This window comes from Pristiophorus japonicus, chromosome 1, assembly GCF_044704955.1.
Source record: "Pristiophorus japonicus isolate sPriJap1 chromosome 1, sPriJap1.hap1, whole genome shotgun sequence".
NCBI classification, from domain to species: domain Eukaryota; kingdom Metazoa; phylum Chordata; class Chondrichthyes; family Pristiophoridae; genus Pristiophorus; species Pristiophorus japonicus.
In genome coordinates, this window is record NC_091977.1 from 80,953,673 (window position 1) to 80,973,518 (window position 19,846).

The 19,846-nt window shown below is 44.8% G+C and overlaps 1 protein-coding gene across 2 annotated transcripts in view; it reads left to right on the plus strand.

Moving 5' to 3' along the window:
- Positions 1-19,846, plus strand: part of glis3 (GLIS family zinc finger 3) — a 938,847-nt gene that overhangs the window by 824,016 nt on the left and 94,985 nt on the right. For both annotated transcript variants that reach the window (XM_070857596.1, XM_070857680.1), the window contains one exon: positions 3,771-3,952. In XM_070857596.1, the coding sequence (XP_070713697.1) occupies positions 3,771-3,952 (182 nt within the window). The remainder of the gene's footprint in view (positions 1-3,770; positions 3,953-19,846) is intronic.

Here is a 19,846-nt window from a genome sequence, read left to right on the forward strand (position 1 = left end):
GATGCAGCACAGGCCAGAAACAACGTAAAGTTACCTCTACCCCAGTCCCAATCCCACCATGATCACATAAATCCCATTTCACAATGCACATCTCCTGATCTACGGTAGTTTAGTACCAAGCAACATTAATCATAGGTTCATCCTGTCACCCAGACGGAAGCAGGACAACATGAAGGCAGAAAGAAATGACAATACAGGATGGACTACAAGTCTACAGCTAATTATTAGCTTATAGATATTTACACTTTTAAGGGTACTTTCAGGTCCTATCCACATCTGCCACAAGAATTGTTGAGGCTTTGTGATGGGGTTACATGTGAGCGTGTTACAACTGCTGCGGAAGAGAGGGGGAGCGAGAGCACAGGTGACTTAAATATCAATGTATCTGCTTCCCATGTAGCTGGAATTCATTCAATGTAGTTTCCACTTCACCTGGCAGTACTACAAACTGAACAAGAAAGATGGTTAAAGGGCAATTCAAACAATTCACTATTCCACCAAATTATTCAGCCAATGAATCTGCACATTTTGTCGACATAAACCTGGGCCTAGAAATTACAATACGCAGGAAACCTGCCAAGGCTAACAGCCACCTGCTGAGAGAGTGCAGGCGGAACCGGTATTTTGGTTCTGCGTGCTAATTAACTTCAGCGGTGCGGAGAATTTGTGGTGTATCGCACTCGTTCCAGCACTAAGCTCAGCAGGAGGCCGAAGGTCGCATCTGTGTCCTGCTTGCAGTGAAGGAGACGGGGAAGAAACGAGCGGACCTGTAGGCCATGTTCGGGTCAGTCGCCATTCTCGTTACAACAATTTACCTGCCATCCGCTCAGCAATCATTGTTACAGGCAAATTGTTCTTGTGTTTGTGGGAAGACAGACAACTGTGCCGGGGAAGTCTGTGCTTTGATTAGACTTCGGGTTTTATGGGATGGGGGAAGATCGTGGGTATACACCAGGGCAAATTAATTCTCTGAAGTCCATCCCTCTCATAGCGCTGAAGAAGTCATGCAGCATTCAGTGTTGTTGAAAGGGAACACAGGTCATTTTTTTACATTTAGCCAAGATGGCCCATTTAATCCTTTCAAGGACTCTTCCCCCATCATTTCACTCATACATCTCATTCTAAAGGAATAGAGACTAAGCAAAGTTATTTAATTTAAATGCGTGTTTAAATTTTCAAAAAGCAGGAAGAAAAGGATGTAGGGCAGGAACGATCAAATCCAGCAATTTGTAGTTTTTGAAACCATTATACTGTAGTCATCATTTCATTGATAAGCTGAGGTCACTTTAGTCACTGGCTTAGGAGCTCTGACAACTGAGGGCTTTCTAGTCCATGCTGAGGACAGAGTACTCAGAATCTGATAACTTAAACAATTTGAATTCACGCTTCAGATTTCAGAGCGCGAAACACTGAATATCCAGAGTTGATTCCTAATCCAAACCTCAAGCTCACTCTTCTAGTCACTCAGAAATAATCACCTGCAATATTCTGCATCTTCCCATTTGTTTTATTCAATGTTACAATCTCAGCCAGGACAGTTTCAAATCAGCAAACCACCAAAAAAAACATTTAACTTTACCAACAAATCTCAAGGGTTAGATCTCGAGACCTAAGCTTGCAAATAATATAAACACTGCTATGTGGAGAGTCCCGGTTGTCTTACATTTGTCAGTTCAAGCGTCCTCATGGCTGTTAACGCTTTTAGCAGCTGCACCCATGGGCCTGTTTTAGAGGCAAGAGGAGTGGCAAGATCCAAAATGGATGAGCGGCCATCAGCTCGACGTTGCACACCAGTTGACGTCACGCTCCGACTAATTACAATACTTTCGATGAGCGCAGATAATGGCAGCGCTGCTGACCTGCTGAAAATGGCAGCCACCGCAAGACCTGCTGGCAGCAGGCTGAAGTGCAGCAACCACCATTTTTTCCCCCGAAACAAACCTTAACGGCCAGCGGTAAGACTTTGAATTTGCAGGCCACAATTTTTTCCTAACAGTTGTGGGACAGAGGGGAGCAATCTGTGAGCACGTTGAAACAGTATCCATGTGGTGTCAAATGGGTATTGATGGTTCTTTTTAGCAGCAGTAGGTTTTCAGTTTTCCAGTGGAAAATTTTGTTTAATGGAGAAACTCAAAGCTGTCCAACATATCCATTTTATAGGGCGAATGGGACTATTAATAATGACTATAATCACCAATGTCAGTAGGCCACGAACCCAATTAGTAATTCATGAACTATTTTAAATGCCACAAAGTATTACTAAATGAAACCATTCTTTTCTGGTCTAAAATGACCTGCAATTATTTTATAGATGCTAAACCAGATGTGAAATCTTTATGACTGTGTGCTCTATTTTTGATATCTTTAGATTTTTACCACAAGGGAGGAAATCACCTTGGCAGTGATTCACTGAACCAGCTGTTGTTAGTAAAGATACCCCATGATTCTTTTTCAAATCCACCCAAAACAGGCATTAGGATAGATCAAGGGGAACCAGTGGATGTGGTGTATTTGGACTTCCAGAAGGCATTTGACAAGGTGCCACATAAAAGGTTACTGCACAAGATAAAGGTTCACGGGGTTGGGGGTAATATATTAGCATGGATAGAGGATTGGCTAACTAACAGAAAACAGAGAGTCGGTATAAATGGTTCATTCACTGGTTGGCAATCAGTAACTAGTGGGGTGCCGCAGGGATCAGTGCTGGGACCCCAACTATCTATATTAATGACTTGGAAGAAGGGACTGAGTGTAACGTAGCCAAGTTTGCTGACAATACAAAGATGGGAAGAAAAGCAGTGTGTGAGGAAGACACAAAAAATCTGCAAAAGGGCATAGACAGGCTAAGTGAGTGGGCGAAAATTTGGCAGATGGAGTATAATGTTGGAAAGTGTGAGGTCATGCACTTTGGCAGAAAAAAATCAAAGAGCAAGTTATTATTTAAATGAAGAAAGATTGCAAAGTGCTGCAGTACAGCGGGACCTGGGGGTACTTGTGCATGAAACACAAAAGGATAGCATGCAGGTGCAGCAAGTGATCAGGAAGGCCAATGGAATCTTGGCCTTTATTGCAAAGGGGATGGAGTATAAAAGCAGGGAAGTCTTGCTACAGCTGTACAGGGTATTGGTGAGGCCGCACCTGGAATACTGCGTGCAGTTTTCGTTTCCATATTTACGAAAGGATATACTTGCTTTGGAGGCAGTTCAGAGAAGGTTCACTAGGTTGATTCCGGAGATGGGGGGGGTTGACTTATGAGGAAAGGTTGAGTAGGTTGGGCCTCTATTCATTGGAATTCAGAAGAATGAGAGGTGATCTTATCGAAATGTATAAGATTATGAGGGGGCTTGACAGGGTGGATGCAGAGAGGATGTTTCCACTGATGGGGGAGACTAGAACTAGAGGGCATGATCTTAGAATAAGGGGCCGCCCATTTAAAACAGAAATGAGGAAAAATTTCTTCTCTCGGAGGTTTGTAAATCTGTGGAATTTGCTGCCTCAGAAAGCTGTGGGAGCTAGGACATTGAATAAATTTAAGACAGAAATAGACAGTTTCTTAAACGACAAAGGGTAAAGGGTTATGGGAAGCGGGCAGGGAAGGGAAGCTGAGTGAGTCCGTGATCAGATCAGTCATGATATTGAATGTCAGAGCAGGCTAGAGGGGCCATATGGCCTTCTCCTGTTCCTATTTCTTATGTTCTTATATAAAGGGCAACTTTGTAAAGTGAAAATGTCAGTTTATGTCATTTGGTCATTTCTGATTTGTCCGGCAGATTTGCAGCCTCAGTTCCTTCTCCTCATCACATCAGTCCCAGGAGAATTACAGCACCTCCTCCCTTGATGCACAGAAGGACACCACAGCCACCCCAAATTCAGCAGTTTTCAGGACCGCACCTCAAACCCTACCCGCCAATCACAGCCTCTTCAGCACAACCCAGCAGCATCCATGTCCAAGGTAAGAAAAGGAAACACTGACAGTGTAGTCATATCCACACTGGAAACCTTGTTGATGGTTGCAAATTTCTGCAATCTACTGATGCAAACTGTTTACAATTTCTCACTACCCTTCTTAAACAATCAATTGTGGCAAAACTTTTGTCCATCTACTGTATTTTTAAAAAGAAAAAGCTTTACAAAAAAGTTCTTAACAACTGTTTGAATTTCAACTAGAGGTCTCAACGAGAGTTAGTTAATTATTATCCAAAATGAATTATTTAAAACTACAAATGCGGAAATTCATTCGAATACAGAATTAGAGATGCAAGCTGGGATTCTCCTCCCTTGTGCAATCCACTGTAATAGATTGGTGAGGCAGGCTTTTTCCCTGCCTCAGGCCATCAGTGCTGGCCCCAGTGAATTTTTCATGGTCAGGTGCATTTATTTTCAGTCGCGATTGACGGTGTTGCTACCTGCACTGAGGAGCTCATCACTGGGAGAGTCCGGAAGTGGATGCTGCAACAGGATTCGGAATACTGAAACACCTTTAAAAGTCAGACCGTCTCCAAGAAGAAATTGATTTTGCTGTGTCAGATACAGATTCAGTGAAAAGGAACCTGGGCCTGACGATCCATAGTACCTCTATTTATTTGACTTTCTGCGATAGATTTTTGATTTTTTTTTACAGTATTGGACACCTGTTTCCAGAAAAAAAGTCCAGTATTACTGAAGCAGATTTTAACTTTCGGTGATAGCTGAAACTGGGCAGGATGTCACAATGTTTGATTCCAGTTCTTTCTTAGAACTGCAAAGAAATGGGTGGAAAAGAGCAGCCCCTTCATGACAGATTTTGGCAACCTTTCCTTTCATTTGTTTACAAACACACAAACCCCTGCTTTAAAGTGGGGTCAGGAACGGAGCTTGCGATCCCAGAAGCGGATGAGTAATCCCGGGCACTTCGGGGACGTGGAGGATCGGCCGATCTTAACAGCCAGATCCGATTTAAATAAATTCACCCGGAATCTCTGCCGAACTCAACCAGATCCATTATCTGGCCCGCAGGTGGGAGCGGGAGTTCGGCGGCATGAGGCCACAGCTAAGGAATCATGGGAACTGCCCCCGGTTGTCAATTGAGGGTGGGCTCTGGAGGTGATCGGGGGGTGGGGGGCTTGTAGCCACAATCAGAAGTGCTTTCTGGCTGCAATTGAGGGTGTTATGTCTGGAGAAAGAGTCAGACTGAACACTGTGAGCTCAAAGTAAAGTGTGACCTTAGTCTTTTATTGCAGGTCTCCAGAGTGCCTCTCCAACCTATGAGGCCTCCTTAAATACCTGTGCTCCCAAGGGATTGTGGGATCCCTTGGGACTCCAGGGGATGAGCCCTCTGGTGGCTGTACAGAGTAAATACAAGTTTACATATATAACAACACTCCCGGCCCCCCACCCCCACCCCCACAAAGTCAAAAGTGTAACTATTTACAATGTGAGTCGATCTGGGGCCCTTCTTGCCCTGGTTGATTGTCTCGATGTGAAAGCTGGTATTGTTGGATCATTTGTTGGGCCCATGCTGGGCTGCTGTGGAAGATAGGTTCTGCTTCGTGGTCAACCGTGGTGCTGGTTGCCACTGGTGTGTATGTTGGGGGATCAAAAAAGGTAGGGTCCAAGATGGGTTGCTCAGGATAGTCCATGAATCTGAGTTTGATTTGGTCTAAGTGTTTCCGGTGAATGAGTCCATTTGAAAGTTTGACGCAAAACACCCTTTGGCCATGACAGTGCCGGGAAGCCACTTGGGACCTTGTCCATAATTCAATACAAATACAGGATCATTGATTTCAATCTTGCGTGACCCATTTGCGCTATGATGGTATGCACTTTGTTGAAGCCACCTGCTCCCTACCTGTTCATGTAGATCAGGGTGAACTAACGAGAGCCTTGTCTCAAGTGCTCTTTTCATGAGCAGTTCAGCAGGTGGGATCCCAATGAGCGAATGGAGTCTCGTGCGGTAGCTAAGCAGGAACAGTAAAAGGAAATATTATTTGAATGGGGAGAAATTACAACATGCTGCGGTGCAGAGGGACCTGGGGGTCCTTGTGCATGAATCCCAAAAAGTTAGTTTGCAGGTGCAGCAGGTAATCAGGAAGGCGAATGGAATGTTGGCCTTCATTGCGAGAGGGATGGAGTACAAAAGCAGGGAGATCCTGCTGCAAACTGTATAGGGTATTGGTGAGGCCGCACCTGGAGTACTGCAGCAGTTTTGGTCACCTTACGTAAGGAAGGATATACTAGCTTTGGAGGGGGTAGAGAGACGATTCACTAGGCTGATTCCGGAGATGAGGGGGTTACCTTATGATGATAGATTGAGTAGACTGGGTCTTTACTCGTTGGAGTTCAGAAGGATGAGGGGTGATCTTATAGAAACATTTAAAATAATGAAAGGGATAGACAAGATAGAGGTAGAGAGGTTGTTTCCAATGGTCGGGGAGACTAGAACTAGGGGGCACAGCCTCAAAATACGGGGGAGCCAATTTAAAACCGAGTTGAGAACAAATTTCTTCTCCCAGAGGGTTGTGAATCTGTGGAATTCTGTGCCCAAGGAAGCAGTTGAGGCTAGCGAATTGAATGTATTCAAGTCATGGATAGATAGATTTTTAACCAATAAGGGAATTAAGGGTTACGGTAAGTGGAGCTGAGTCCACGGTCAGATCAGCCATGATCTTGTTGAATGGCGGAGCAGGCTCGAGGGGCTAGATGGCCTACTCCTGTTCCTAATTCTTATGTTCTTATGTTCTTATGACTCGGGATAGGCGAGTCCGCAGTGAGCCTTCAGTTACCCTCTTCAAGTCTTGCTTGATGGTTTGCTCTGCTCTCTCTGCCTGACCATTGGACGCTGGTTTAAACGGGGCAGATGTGACAGTTTTGATCCCGTTACAGGTCATGAATTCTTTGAACTCAGCACTGGTAAAACATGGCCCGTTATCACTCACCAGGACATCGGGTAGGCCATGTGCCGAACATGGCCGGCAAGCTTTCAGTGGTGAGAGCAGACGTGATAGCCGACATTATCTCACATTCAATCCACTTGGAATACGCGTCGACATCCATAAGTAAAATTTTACCCAAGAACGGACCTGCATAGTTGACGTGTACCCTAGACCGCGGTTTGGAGGGCCAAGACCATAAACTTAGCGGCGCCTCCCTGGGTACATTGCTTAACTGCGAGCATAGAAACATAGACACAGAAACATAGAAAATAGGTGCAGGAGTAGGACATTTGGCCCTTCGAGCCTGCACCACCATTCAATAAGATCATAGCTGATCATTCACCTCAGTACTCCTTTCCTGTTTTCTCTCCATAACCCTTGATCCCTTTAGCCGTAAGGGCCATATCTAACTCCCTCTTGAATATATCCAACGAACTGGCATCAACAACTCTCTGCGGTAGGGAATTCCATTGGTTAACAACTCTCTGAGTGAAGAAGTTTCTCCTCATTTCAGTCCTAAATGGCTTACCCCTTATCCTGAGACTGTGTCCCCTGGTTCTGGACTTCCCCAACATCGGGAACATTCTTCCTGCATCTAACCTGTCCAGTCCCGTCAGAATTTTATATGTTTCTATGAGATCCCCTCTCATCCTTCTAAACTCCAGTGAATATAGGCCCAGTCAATCCAGCTTCTCCTCATATGTCAGTCCTGCCATCCCGGGAATAAGTCTGGTGAACCTTCGCTGCACTCCCACAATAGCAAGAACGTCCTTCCTCAGATTAGGAGACCAAAACTGAACACAATATTCCAGGTGAGGCCTCACCAAGGCCTTGTACAACTGCAGTAAGCCCTCCCTGCTCCTATACTCAAATCCTCTCGCTATGAAGGCCAGCATACCATTTGCCTACTTCACCGCCTGCTGTACCTGCATGCCAACTTTCAATGACTGATGTACCATGACACCCAGGTATCATTGCACCTCCCCTTTTCCTAATCTGTTGCCATTCAGATAATATTCTGCCTTCGTGTTTTTGCCACCAAAGTGGATAACCTCACATTTATCCACATTATACTGCATCTGCCATGCATTTGCCCACTCACCTAACCTGTCCAAGTCACCCTGCAGCCTCTTAGCATCCTCCTCACAGCTCACACCACCACCCAGCTTAGTGTCATCTTCAAACTTGGAGATATTACACTCAATTCCTTCATCTAAATCATTGACGTATATTATAAATAGCTGGGGTCCCAGCACTGAGCCCTGCGGCACCCCACTAGTCACTGCCTGCCATTCAGAAAAGGACCCATTTATCCTGACTCTCTGCTTCCTGTCTGCCAAGCGGTTCTCTATCCACGTCAATACATTACCCCCAATACCATGTGCTTTAATTTTACACAACAATCTCTTGTGTGGGACCTTGACAACAGCCTTTTGAAAGTCAAAATACACCACATCCACTGGTTCTCCCCTGTCCACTCTACTAGTTACAGCCTCAAAAAATTCTAGAAGATTTGTCAAGCATGATTTCTCTTTCATAAATCCATGCTGACTTGGACCGATCCTGTCACTGCTTTCCAAATGCGCTGCTATTTCATCTTTAATAATTGATTCCAACATTTTCCCCACTACTGATGTCAGGCTAACCGGTCTATAATTACCCGTTTTCTCTCTCCCTCCTTTCTTAAAAAGTGGTGTTACATTAACTACCCTCCAGTCCATAGGAACTAATCCAGAGTGGATAGACTGTTGGAAAATGATCAGCAATGCATCTACTAATTCTAGGGCCACTTCCTTAAGTACTCTGGGATGCAGACTATTAGGTCCTGGGGATTTATCGGCCTTCACTCCCATCAATTTCCCCAACACAATTTCCTGACAAATAAGGATTTCCTTCAGTTCCTCCTTTCTAGACCCTCGGTCCCCTAGTATTTCCGGAAGGTTATTTGTGTCTTCCTTCGTGAAGACAGAACCAAAGTATTTGTTCAATTGGTCTGTCATTTCTTTGTTCCCCATTATAAATTCACCTGATTCTGACTGCAGGGGACCTACGTTTGTCTTCACTAATCTTTTTCTCTTCACATATCTATGGAAGTTTTTGCAGTCAATTTTTATGTTCCCAGCAAGCTTCCTCTCATACTCTATTTCCCCCCTCCTAATTAAACCATTTGTCCTCCTCTGCTAAATTCTAAATCTCTCCCAGTCCTCAGGTTTGCTGCTTTTTCTGGCCAATTTATATGCCTCTTCCTTGGATTTAGCACGCTCCATAATTTCCCTTGTTAGCCATGGTTGAGCCACCTTCCCCGTTTTGTTTTTACTCCAGACCGGGATGTACAATTGTTGAAGTTCATCCATGTGATCTTTAAATGTTTACCATTGCCTATCCACCGTCAACCCTTTAAGTATCTGTTTTCTTTGGAACAGAGGCGACTGAGACTCCCCTCAGTCTCTTCTGTTCCAAAGAAAACAGACCCAGCATCTCCAATCTTTCCTTTTTCGCCAAGATTCTCCAGTCCAGACAACATTCTTGTAAATCTCCTCTGCTCCCTTTCAATAATTTTCTCTTTTCATCAGTCAGCGATATACAATCCTGCTGATGGACTTATTCTACATCAACTTCCTTCAGATAACATACCTTCGCTACATACAATGTCCAGTACTCTTGCAGTGTAGTTGCTGATACATTGGATTTTAATCTTCTCCGTGCTCTTGGATAGGACATAAACTTTAAGTCGAGCATCATCAAATTATAATTTCCTAAGTTACTTCCTCTTCTCTTTGATGCCTCTCAAACTTGATGTTGTATTGTACTATAGGCCTTGGCACTTCACTTTGGTTTCTCATATAAAAGAAAATGCAGATTTGGCTCTTGTCAAATTAAATAAAATTGGCATCATGCACATGCAGCTGGACTGAATTTCTACCCATCAATAGACAATGGTGGAAAAATGAGTCCACATAAATTTCTCAGTGAAAGCCAAAATACATGATGTGAGAAATTGCTGTTACTGACATTAGCGGACGAATGCATAGCACATTTGTGTGATATTCCACTGTCTCCTATTTTTATACAGGAGTTGACTCAAACAGATTAATGCCACCATTAAAATAGCAACAGAGGAATAACTTACGAAAGCATTAAATATTGATTTGCTCATATCACCACAATCGTAGCCTGTTACGGTTTCAATTAGCATTGCACTGTGCCCTTGTGATAGCTAAGATTGCCACAGCCTTACCTTCACAGACTTTAAACCAAGCTACCAACTTCAATGCTGCCATAGCACTTCAAAACTAATCCCTCCTTCATGCTGGGACAGACTACGAGTTCCCAATTTACAATCCTGTTGAGATTTAGAGCAGATTTTTCGCAACATTTGCACCACTTTAGTGGCATTAATGAGGCACGTGGGAGTGGGATATTGGCCAGAGAGCCACTCCAAAACTTAGGGGCAGATCTTCCTCTGCCAGTCACCCCTATTTATCATGTATCCTGCACAGGCGAGGATCAGACAAGCAACCATTCTGCTGGCTCTCCACCACTTGCAACACTTCTAGTGTTATGTTCAGAATAACTCCACAAGACTGTATTGAAAGCTCAAACTGTTGTAACCTTGATCTCTTTATTCAGACTCCAGAGTGAGGAAGCAGCATGGTAGATTACCTTTTATATCTGCTTGCGCAGGGTGCACAGATGACCCTTAGGTCTCCCATAGGTGTGCCCCCTGGTGGCAAGTCTTACATATTGGTGAGGTTTACATACTTACATAACATCTAGGATTTCCAGGCAGGCGTATTATAATAAGATGCAAATTATGGTATGAAGTCATCTGACTTATTTCCCATAATTTGTGACAGCAACACTCGCTGCAAGGATACCAAGGCGGTCCTGATGCCCAGCATCGATATGGGCCAGTGGGTGGGTTGGGGGCGGGGGCAGGGGCTGCAGCTTTGGAAGGGAGGATTTATCGTAAAGGATGCTTTGCCTGGTGAAATCCATTGCACAGCGGGAATTAAAAAAATTAAATATTAAAAAAAAACCTTCAGGCAGCATCAAGACTACAGTGCAGCTAGATGCCACAGCAATTTCTCTCACCCATCTGAGGTGGATGATGCAGCAGTGATGTCAACAGCCCTTGTGCTCACCCAAATCTTGATAATCACCCCAACCCCAGGTAACCGGCCTGGTCAAGAGCACAGACATGGTGCAGGCGGAAGTCTCACCCTACCACTGACCTGCCGCCATTGGAGCGCAGAGGGTAATCTGCCCTCTTATTTCTTCTTCCCTTTATCTTCACTATTATTGCCACTCAACCTGAATTTACTCCATATACCTAATATTACCACTCACTTCACTCGATTCTCTTTCATAGCACCTGCTCATGTTGTAATACTAATCGGACATAAATTTGATCCTTTACAGTACTTTCTCCTTATAGTGGTCCCCAAAACAGTTTGTTTTCTTCCTGCACTGGTTTCTCAAAGGAGCTCTTTTTCTCCTTGCACAGGTCCCTCACAGCAGTTTGTCTTCCCACACATGGCAGCTGTCAGCATTTCATTCTGACAGTGTTTTGGGGTCCCAGAGCATGTATCAGTGTTTGTTGACAGAAATCAGCACAGACCAGGCCTCACTACCCTCAGTGCCATTCTCATGAGTGTCCTGTGGCTAATGGAAGTGATTCTGACTGGTGCACAGTGGAGGCAGAAATTCAAGCAAGAAAAAGAGTCCCCTCTGCAGAATGCAGTGGCTGGATTTGTTTATGTCACACAAGTAGAAGTGCTGCTGAATGGAGAGGGAAATGGAGGAAATTATGGGGATAGGGCATGGGGAGAAATGAAGAAAAAGGGTAGGGGTGAATGAAGGGGAGAAGGAAGAGAGAAATGAAAGGGAATTTGAGGGCAATTAAGAGGAGAGGGAAGGGAGAGGAAAATTAATGGTAATGAAGGGAATATAGAAGCACTCAATGAGGGGGTAAAGAGATGGGAGAGATGAACGGATAGGAAATGGATGGTAATGAAGGAGAGAGGGAGGGGTAGAAGCTATATACTTGCATTGGAGGCTGTTCAGAGAAGGTTAATAGGTTGATTCTGGAGATGAGGAGATTGGCTTATGAAGATAGATTGAATAGGTTGGGCCTATACACATTGGAGTTCAAAAGAACGAGAGGTGATCTTATTGAAACACCCCTCCCCATCACCCTCTCCCATCACCACCCCTCTGCATTACCCCCCTCCCCCATCAGCCTCCTCCTCCCCCATCACCACCTCGATAATGAGGGGACTCAACAAGGTGGATGCAGCGAGGATATTTCCACTCATAGGGGGAAATTAAAACTAGAGGACATAGAATAAGGGGCCAACCATTTAAAACTGAGATGAGGAGAAATTCCTTCTCTGAGAGGGTTGTAAATCTATGGAATTCTCTGCCCTAGAGAGTCGTGGAGGCTGGGTCATTGAATATATTTAAGGCAGAGATGGACAGTTTTTTGAGCGATAAGGGAATAAAGGGTTCTGGGGAGAGGGCAGAGAAGTGGAGCTGAGTCCATGATCAGATCAGCCATGATCTTATTAAATGGCGGAGCAGGCTCGAGGGGCCAAATGGCCTAATCCTGCTCCTATTTCTTATATTCTTATGTTCTTATGTAAACTGGAAGCTGAGCTTTGGAGGGAAAGGGAAGAAGCTGAGAGTGGCACTTAGGGGTGGAGGGGTGGAGAATAAGAGTGACAGCATTAACAGAGAGTGATGATAAGATTATCAGATTGAATGGGTAGAAAGAACAGTGCCCGCATGATGAGTTAAGAAGAAGCAGAGGAGAAGAATGTCAGCAGACCAGGCAGCATCTGTGGAGAGAGAAACAGAATTCACGTTTCAGGTTGATGACCTTTTGTCAGGTTGAATTAAGGTGGAGAGACAAAAGAATGTCTGTTTGAATGGGAGACATGAAATGAGAGATATGGGTGGAAGTAGGATTGAATTGAGGGGAGAGGAGAAAAATGCGAGGTTGAATTGATATAAAGAGGGAGAGAGTGATAGTATGAACTGGGAGGGTTGGAGGACGAGAAAGCTTAACTGAGTGGGCTGGGTGTTGGATTGCGTACAGTGCTTCTGTAGAATGGGTAGAGTGTTTCTGTGAATTCGAACAAAGCGGATGGATGGGGAAGAATGATGGTGAAAACTAACTTTTGTGGAAGTGGTTTGGTTAATTTGTCAAAAATCCAAATGTCACTGCGTTTCCCTTGTTTAAGTTTAAGAATCTCATTGTGAAAAATAAAAGGACACTAATTAACCAGAATGCATCATTTTATTGTAAAAATTCAAATAGTTACAGGGAAACATACCTCAGACACCCTAGAATAATCAATTTTTAGCATTGTATTTTCCCCTTTAAAGTTTTTATGCACTTAGTTTTTTTCCACTCTTCAATTCAAACAATGGGATATTGGATATACAAAGCCAATGTAACTATTTGTTTTCACATGTCATGCTGTCATAATCAATGCTATTCTTGAGTTGTCAGCTTGTTATGGCTCGATGGACTCCTGCTCATATTATGTATTTATCATGTGTCACCTTTTCTAAGCTGTTGGTCAGCTTTTGCTAATTGTCTCGGTTAACATGTTTCTGTTCTGAACTGGTCCCAGCAGCTGCTTCGAGTGAACAGTGCACTTCTGTCCTCATACTGCTCCATCACAGCAGCTACCTATCTCACGACTAAGTACTCCCACAGCAGTGTAACGTAGCCAAGTTTGCTGACGATACAAAGATGGGAGGAAAAGTGATGTGTGAGGAGAACACAAAAAATCTGCAAAAGGACATAAATAGGCTAAGTGAGTGGACAAAAATCTGACAGATGGAGTATAATGTTGGAAAATGTGAGGTCATGCACTTTGGCAGAAAAAATCAAAGAGCAAGTTATTATATAAATGGAGAAAAATTGCAAAGTGCTGCAGTACAGCGGGACCTGGGGTAACTGTGCATGAAACACAAAAGGTTAGTATGCAGGTACAGCAAGTGAGCAGGAAGGCCAATGGAATCTTGGTCTTTATTGCAAAGGGGATGGAGTATAAAAGCAGCAAAGTCTTGCTACAGTTGTATAGGATATTGGTGAGGCCACACCTGGAATACTGCATACAGTTTTGGTTGCCATATTTAAAAAAGGATATACTTGCTTTGGAGGCAGTTCAGAGAAGGTTCACTAGGGTTGATTCCGGAGATGAGGGGGTTGACTTATGAGGAAAGGTTGAGTAGGTTGGGCCTCTACTCATTGGAATTCAGAAAAATGAGAGGTAATCTTATCGAAATGTATAAGATTATGAGGGGGCTTGACAAGGTGGATACAGAGAGGATGTTTCCACTGATGGGGAAGACTAGAACTAGAGGGCATGATCTTAGAATAAGGGGTCGCTCATTTAAAACTGAAATAAGGAGGAATTTCTTCTCTCAGAGGGTTGTAAATCTGTGAAATTCGCTGCCTCAGAGAGCTGTGGAAGCCGGGACATTGAATAAATTTAAGATAGAGATAGACAGCTTCTTAAACAATAAGGGAATAAGAGGTTATGGGGAACGGGCAGGGAAGTGGAGCTGAGTCCATGATCAGATCAGCCATGATCGTATTAAATGGTGGATCAGGCTCGAGGGGCCGTATGGCCTACTCCTGCTCCTATTTCTTATGTTCTTATGTTCAGTTGCTCTTCTCCCATCCCAGATCTTTAACAATATTTAGTCCCCTCACAGCCCAGATATAGCGTAGCAAACTACTCGGAATGAAGACTCAAGTCAGGAAAATGACAGACCCAATATGACAGGCAATGCAGACAGGTGACTATTTGTATCGGCTTGTACAATCTGCCACTTGTAGATTTCATGTCACAACAGCTCTGCCCCTGTCCATAACAACAACCTATGTTACTCTTGTACAATCCATGATAATCGGTCTCTGTGACAAGAAGGGAGATAAAAAGCAAGGAAAGGAAATAATTCTTCTTGATATATATTCATGACCGAGACTTGGGTATACAAGGGCATAAGTTTAAAATTTGCGGATTACACAAAGTTTGGAAATATCGTAAACAATTAGGAGGATAGGAACAGACTTCAGGAGGACATAGACAGACTTGTTAAATGGGCAGACACACGGCAGATGTCAGTTTTTTTTTTTAAATTCATTCCTGGGTCGTTGGCGCCACTGGCAAGGCTAGCAGTTATTGCTCTTGAGAAGGTGGCGGTGAACCGCCTTCTTGAACTGCTGCAGGTACACCCACAGTGCTGTTAGGGAAGGAGTTCCAAGATTTTGACCCAGCGACTATGAAGGAATGGCGATATATTTCCAATAGTGTGGTGTGTGACTTGGAAGTAACAGTGTTCCCATGCACCTGTTGCCCTTGTCCATCTAGATGGTAGAGGTCGGGAGTTTGTGAGGTGCTGTCAAAGAAGCCACCGTGAGAATTGCTGCAGTGCATCTTGTAGATGGTACACACCACAGAGAAATGTGAAGTGATGCATTTTGGAATTAAAAACGAGGACAGGTAGCATAAACAAACTGGTAAAATTTTAAAGAGAGTGCAGGAACAGAGAGACCTGGGGGTTCACATACACAGATTTTTAAAGGTGGCAGGACAAATTGATAAAGCTGTTTAAAAAAAAACATATGGGATCCTTGGCTTTATAAATAGAGTCATAAGCTGGAATTTTAATCTGGAGGCAGTTCGGGAGCGGGGGGACTAGTGAGCGGTCGGAAAACCTGGGAGAGCGGGTTTCCCGCAGGACATGTCAAATTTAATGGTAGTGCCTGATTAGCATTTTAAAGCACTGATTACCTCCCGCAGCCAGGCAGATGGAGGGGGGAGGCTGGAGGAGCATCGGGGCTGGAGATGGGTGGCCGTAGGAGCATTGGGGGGTGATTGTGGGCTAGAGGAGCATTGGGGCCGGAGGGTAGAGGCCAGGAAGGCCATCGGAGGCCTCGGGGGAGAGCTGGTATGGGGAGATCAGAGGCCTCGGAGGGAGCTTTTCAATCGTGTGCGGTGGGTGAGGCAGAGACGCTGGATCCAGGAAGTAAGTGTAAAGGCACTTACCTACTGGACCCAGCAGCCCTCGCATTCCTTTCCCTGCGTTCCTGGGTCTGCTCAACTATTTTGGTAATTTCCTACCCGGGTTAAGCACCTTGGTAGACCCCCTACATGAGCTGCTACGCAAGGGAGATGTCTGGGTATGGGGAAACTCACAAGAGGCTGCTTTTGAGAAAGCCAGAAATCTGTTACGTTCCAACAAACTGCTTGTTCTGTATAAACCATGCAAACGTTTAGTGCTAGCTTGCACAGTCGCCTATGCGTCCAGGAGTTTGTCCAAGGCCGAAAAGGACTACAGCATGATTGAAAAAGAAGCTCTGGCATGCATTTACGGGGTGAAAAAAATGCACCAGTATCTGTTTGGGCTTAAGTTTGAGTTAGAAACTGACCATAAACCGCTCATTTCTTATTATTCTCAGTGAGCAAAGGGATTAATACCAATGCCTCTGCCCGCATCCAAAGATGGGAGCTCATGCTGTCTGCATATAACTATGTAATCCGCCACAGACCAGGCACAGAGAACTGCGCTGATGCTCTCAGTCGGCTATCATTGCCCACCACTGTGGTGGAAATGGCACAGCCTGCAGACTTGCTCTTGGTGATGGATGCATTTGAAAACGAAAAGTCACCCGTTACCAGCCAGGATCCTTTACTGCCCCTTGTAAAAAACTGTGTCCTCCATGGGAGCTGGTCCAGCGTCCCAGCAGAGATGCATGAAGAGATCAAGCCGTTCCAGCGGCGCAAAGATGAAATGCCCATACAGGCAGACTGTCTTTTGTGGGGCAATTGCGTGGTTTTGCCTAAGAAAGGCAGGGAAACATTCATATGCGACCTACACAGTACCCACCCAGGCATAGTAATGATGAAAGCTATAGCCAGATCCCATGTGTGGTGGCCTGGCATCGACTCAGATTTGGAGTCATGCATGCGCCAATGCAACACTTGCTCTCAACTGAGCAATGCACCCCTCTGGCACTGCTAAGTTTGTGGTCATGGCCCTCCAAACCGTGGTCTAGGATCCACGTTGACTTTGCGGGCCCGTTTCTAGGCAAAATGTTTTTGGTTGTTGAGGATGTTTATTCAAAATGGATTGAGTGTGTAATAATGTCTGTAAGCACATCCTCTGCAACCATCGAAAGCCTACGAACCATGTTCGCCATGCACGGCCTGCCTGATGTCCTTGTCAGCGACAATGGGCCGTGCTTCACTACTGCTGAATTCAAGTAATTCATGACCGCAATGGGATCCAGCACGTCACATCTGCCCCGTTCAAGCCCGCATCCAACGGCCAGGCAGAACGGGCATTCCAAACCATCAAGCAAAGCTTGAAACATGTGACGGAAGGCTCCCTGCAGACCCTCCTGTTCCGAGTCCTGCTCAGCTACCGCACCAGACCCCACTCGCTCACCGGGGTTCCCCCAGCCGAGCTGCTCATGAAAAAGGTGCTCAAAACAAGGCTCTCTCTTGTCCACCCATGATCACGTCGAGGGCAGGCGGCATCAACAAAGGATGTACCATGATCGTGCAAACTTGTCACGCGATATTGAAATCAATGACCCTGCATTTGTACTCAACTATGGACATGGTCTCAAATGGCTTGCTGGCACTGTCATAGCCAAAGAAGGGAGTAGGGTGTTTCAGGTCAAACTTGCTAATGGACTAACTTGCAGAAAGCATTTGGACCAAACCAAACTGCGATTCACAAACAGCCAAGAAAAACCCGAAGAGGACACCACCAACTTCGACCCTCCAACACACACACAAGTGGCAATCGACATCACGGTCTACCATGAAGCTGAACTCACCATCTCCAGCAGCCCAGCAAGGCCAGCTGCCCAGCAGCCCAGCAGAGGCCCAACCAACTCACTCACACCTGCATTTGTACTGAGACGATCGACAAAGGAGCGAAAAGCCTCAAATCATCTCACCCTGTAAATAAGTGTACTATTGACTTTGGGAGGGAGTGATGTTATGTATGCAACCCTAGGTAACCTGTATCATACCGCCACAAGAGGGCATACCTGTTGGAGTCCAAAGGGATCCCAGCATCCCTTGGGAGTACTGTATATAAGCAGGCCTCCCACGCTGTACCAACACTCTGGAGTTTGAATAAAGGAGCTAAGGTCACACTTACTCATGTCTACAGTACTCAGTTACATTACTTTATTATGAGCTTAACAGGGAGGAAGGGAAAGATCACAAGATGGAGGGCATCGGCAGATCACGGAGGCGAGGAGAGACTGCAATCAGAAAAAGATTTGCTTGCGGGGCCGCTGGGGAAGCACTCCTGCTCCTCCTGGCCCACAAGCAGTGCTCTAAAAGGCTTGCGCAGGATCTCCCAATCGATGCACGGCCACACGCTCGGGTAGTTTAGGGGAAGCTGCGATTTTTCATTTTTAACCCCCACCCAAACCCCCTCTCGCCCATTGTGGGGGTGTTAATATCAATCCTATAGAGTACAAAAGCAAGGAAGTTAGGATAAACCTTTATAAATCACTGGTTAAACCTCAGCTAGAGTTTTGTGTACAACTCTAGGCAGCACACTTTAGAAAGGATGGAAAGTCCTTGGAGAGGGTGCAGAATATATTGACTAGAATGGATACAAGGATAAGAGATTCCAGTTATGCAGAAAGCCTAGAGAAGCTGGGGTTATTCTCCTTAGAGCAAAGAAGGTTGACGGGAGATTTAATAGAGGTATTCAAAATTATGAGGGGATTTGATACATTTAATGGGGAGAAACTGTTTCCAATGGCAGGAAGGTCAGTAACCAGACGATTCACTGGCAGGAGGGTCAGTAACCAGAGGATCCACTGGCAGGAGGGTCAGTAATCAGAGGATCCACTGGCAGGAGGGTCAATAACCAGAGGATCCACTGGCAGGAGGGTCAGTAACCAGAGGATCCACTGGCAGGAGGGTCAGTAACCAGAGGATCCACTGGCAGGAGGGTCAGTAATCAGAGGATCCACTGGCAGGAGGGTCAGTAACCAGAGGATCCACTGGCAGGAGGGTCAGTAACCAGAGGATCCACTGGCAGGCGGGTCAGTAACCAGAGGATCCACTGGCAGGAGGGTCAGTAACCAGAGGACACAGATATAAAGTAATTACCAAAAAAGCCACGGGGTAATGAGATTTTACTTTTTTACTCAGCGAGTTGTTGTTATCTGAAAGGGTGGTGGAAGCGGATTCAGTACTAACTTTCAAAAGAGAATTGGTCATATACTTAAAAAGGAAACATTTGCAGGGCTATGGAGAAAGAGCAGGGGAGTGTGACTAATTGGGAGCTCTTTCAGAGAGCCAGCGCAGGCACGATGGGCCAAATGGCCTCCTTCTGTGCTGTAAGATTCTATAATTCTATGAACAGAATGATTTAAGACAAAACTAAAACCCAGAGATTTGGTAATAGCTGAAGGATGCTGATATTATTTCATATGTGGTCTGGCCTCCATACGTTTTAGTTTGATTGCTTATGAATTTTGATATCCCATGAGTACAATGGTAAATCCTTTACTTATTTTATAATCAATTTTAGTCATTTGCCCACCTCATTAAAAACTATAACCATAAATAAATACAAAATGATACTTCTAGTACACGGCAGATCAGACAATTTTGAGCTTAGAAAGGCACATGCCTTTCAACAGTTTATTAGTTTAGAGTTGAGCTTCACCACCCAGGCATGGACAAAAATTTTAATCATCCTTAGTTGTCTCATCTCAATGCATTAAAAAGAGCACAATGGTGCTGTTTCATCAGTTTTGGTTTATTTCATAATATCAGGTGGCTGTGGGAAGCCAGTTCCAACAGTCACCATCTCCTGCAGTTCACTACCTTGCTGTTCCAACTTGTTTAGAATGATTTAAAGAGCTGTAG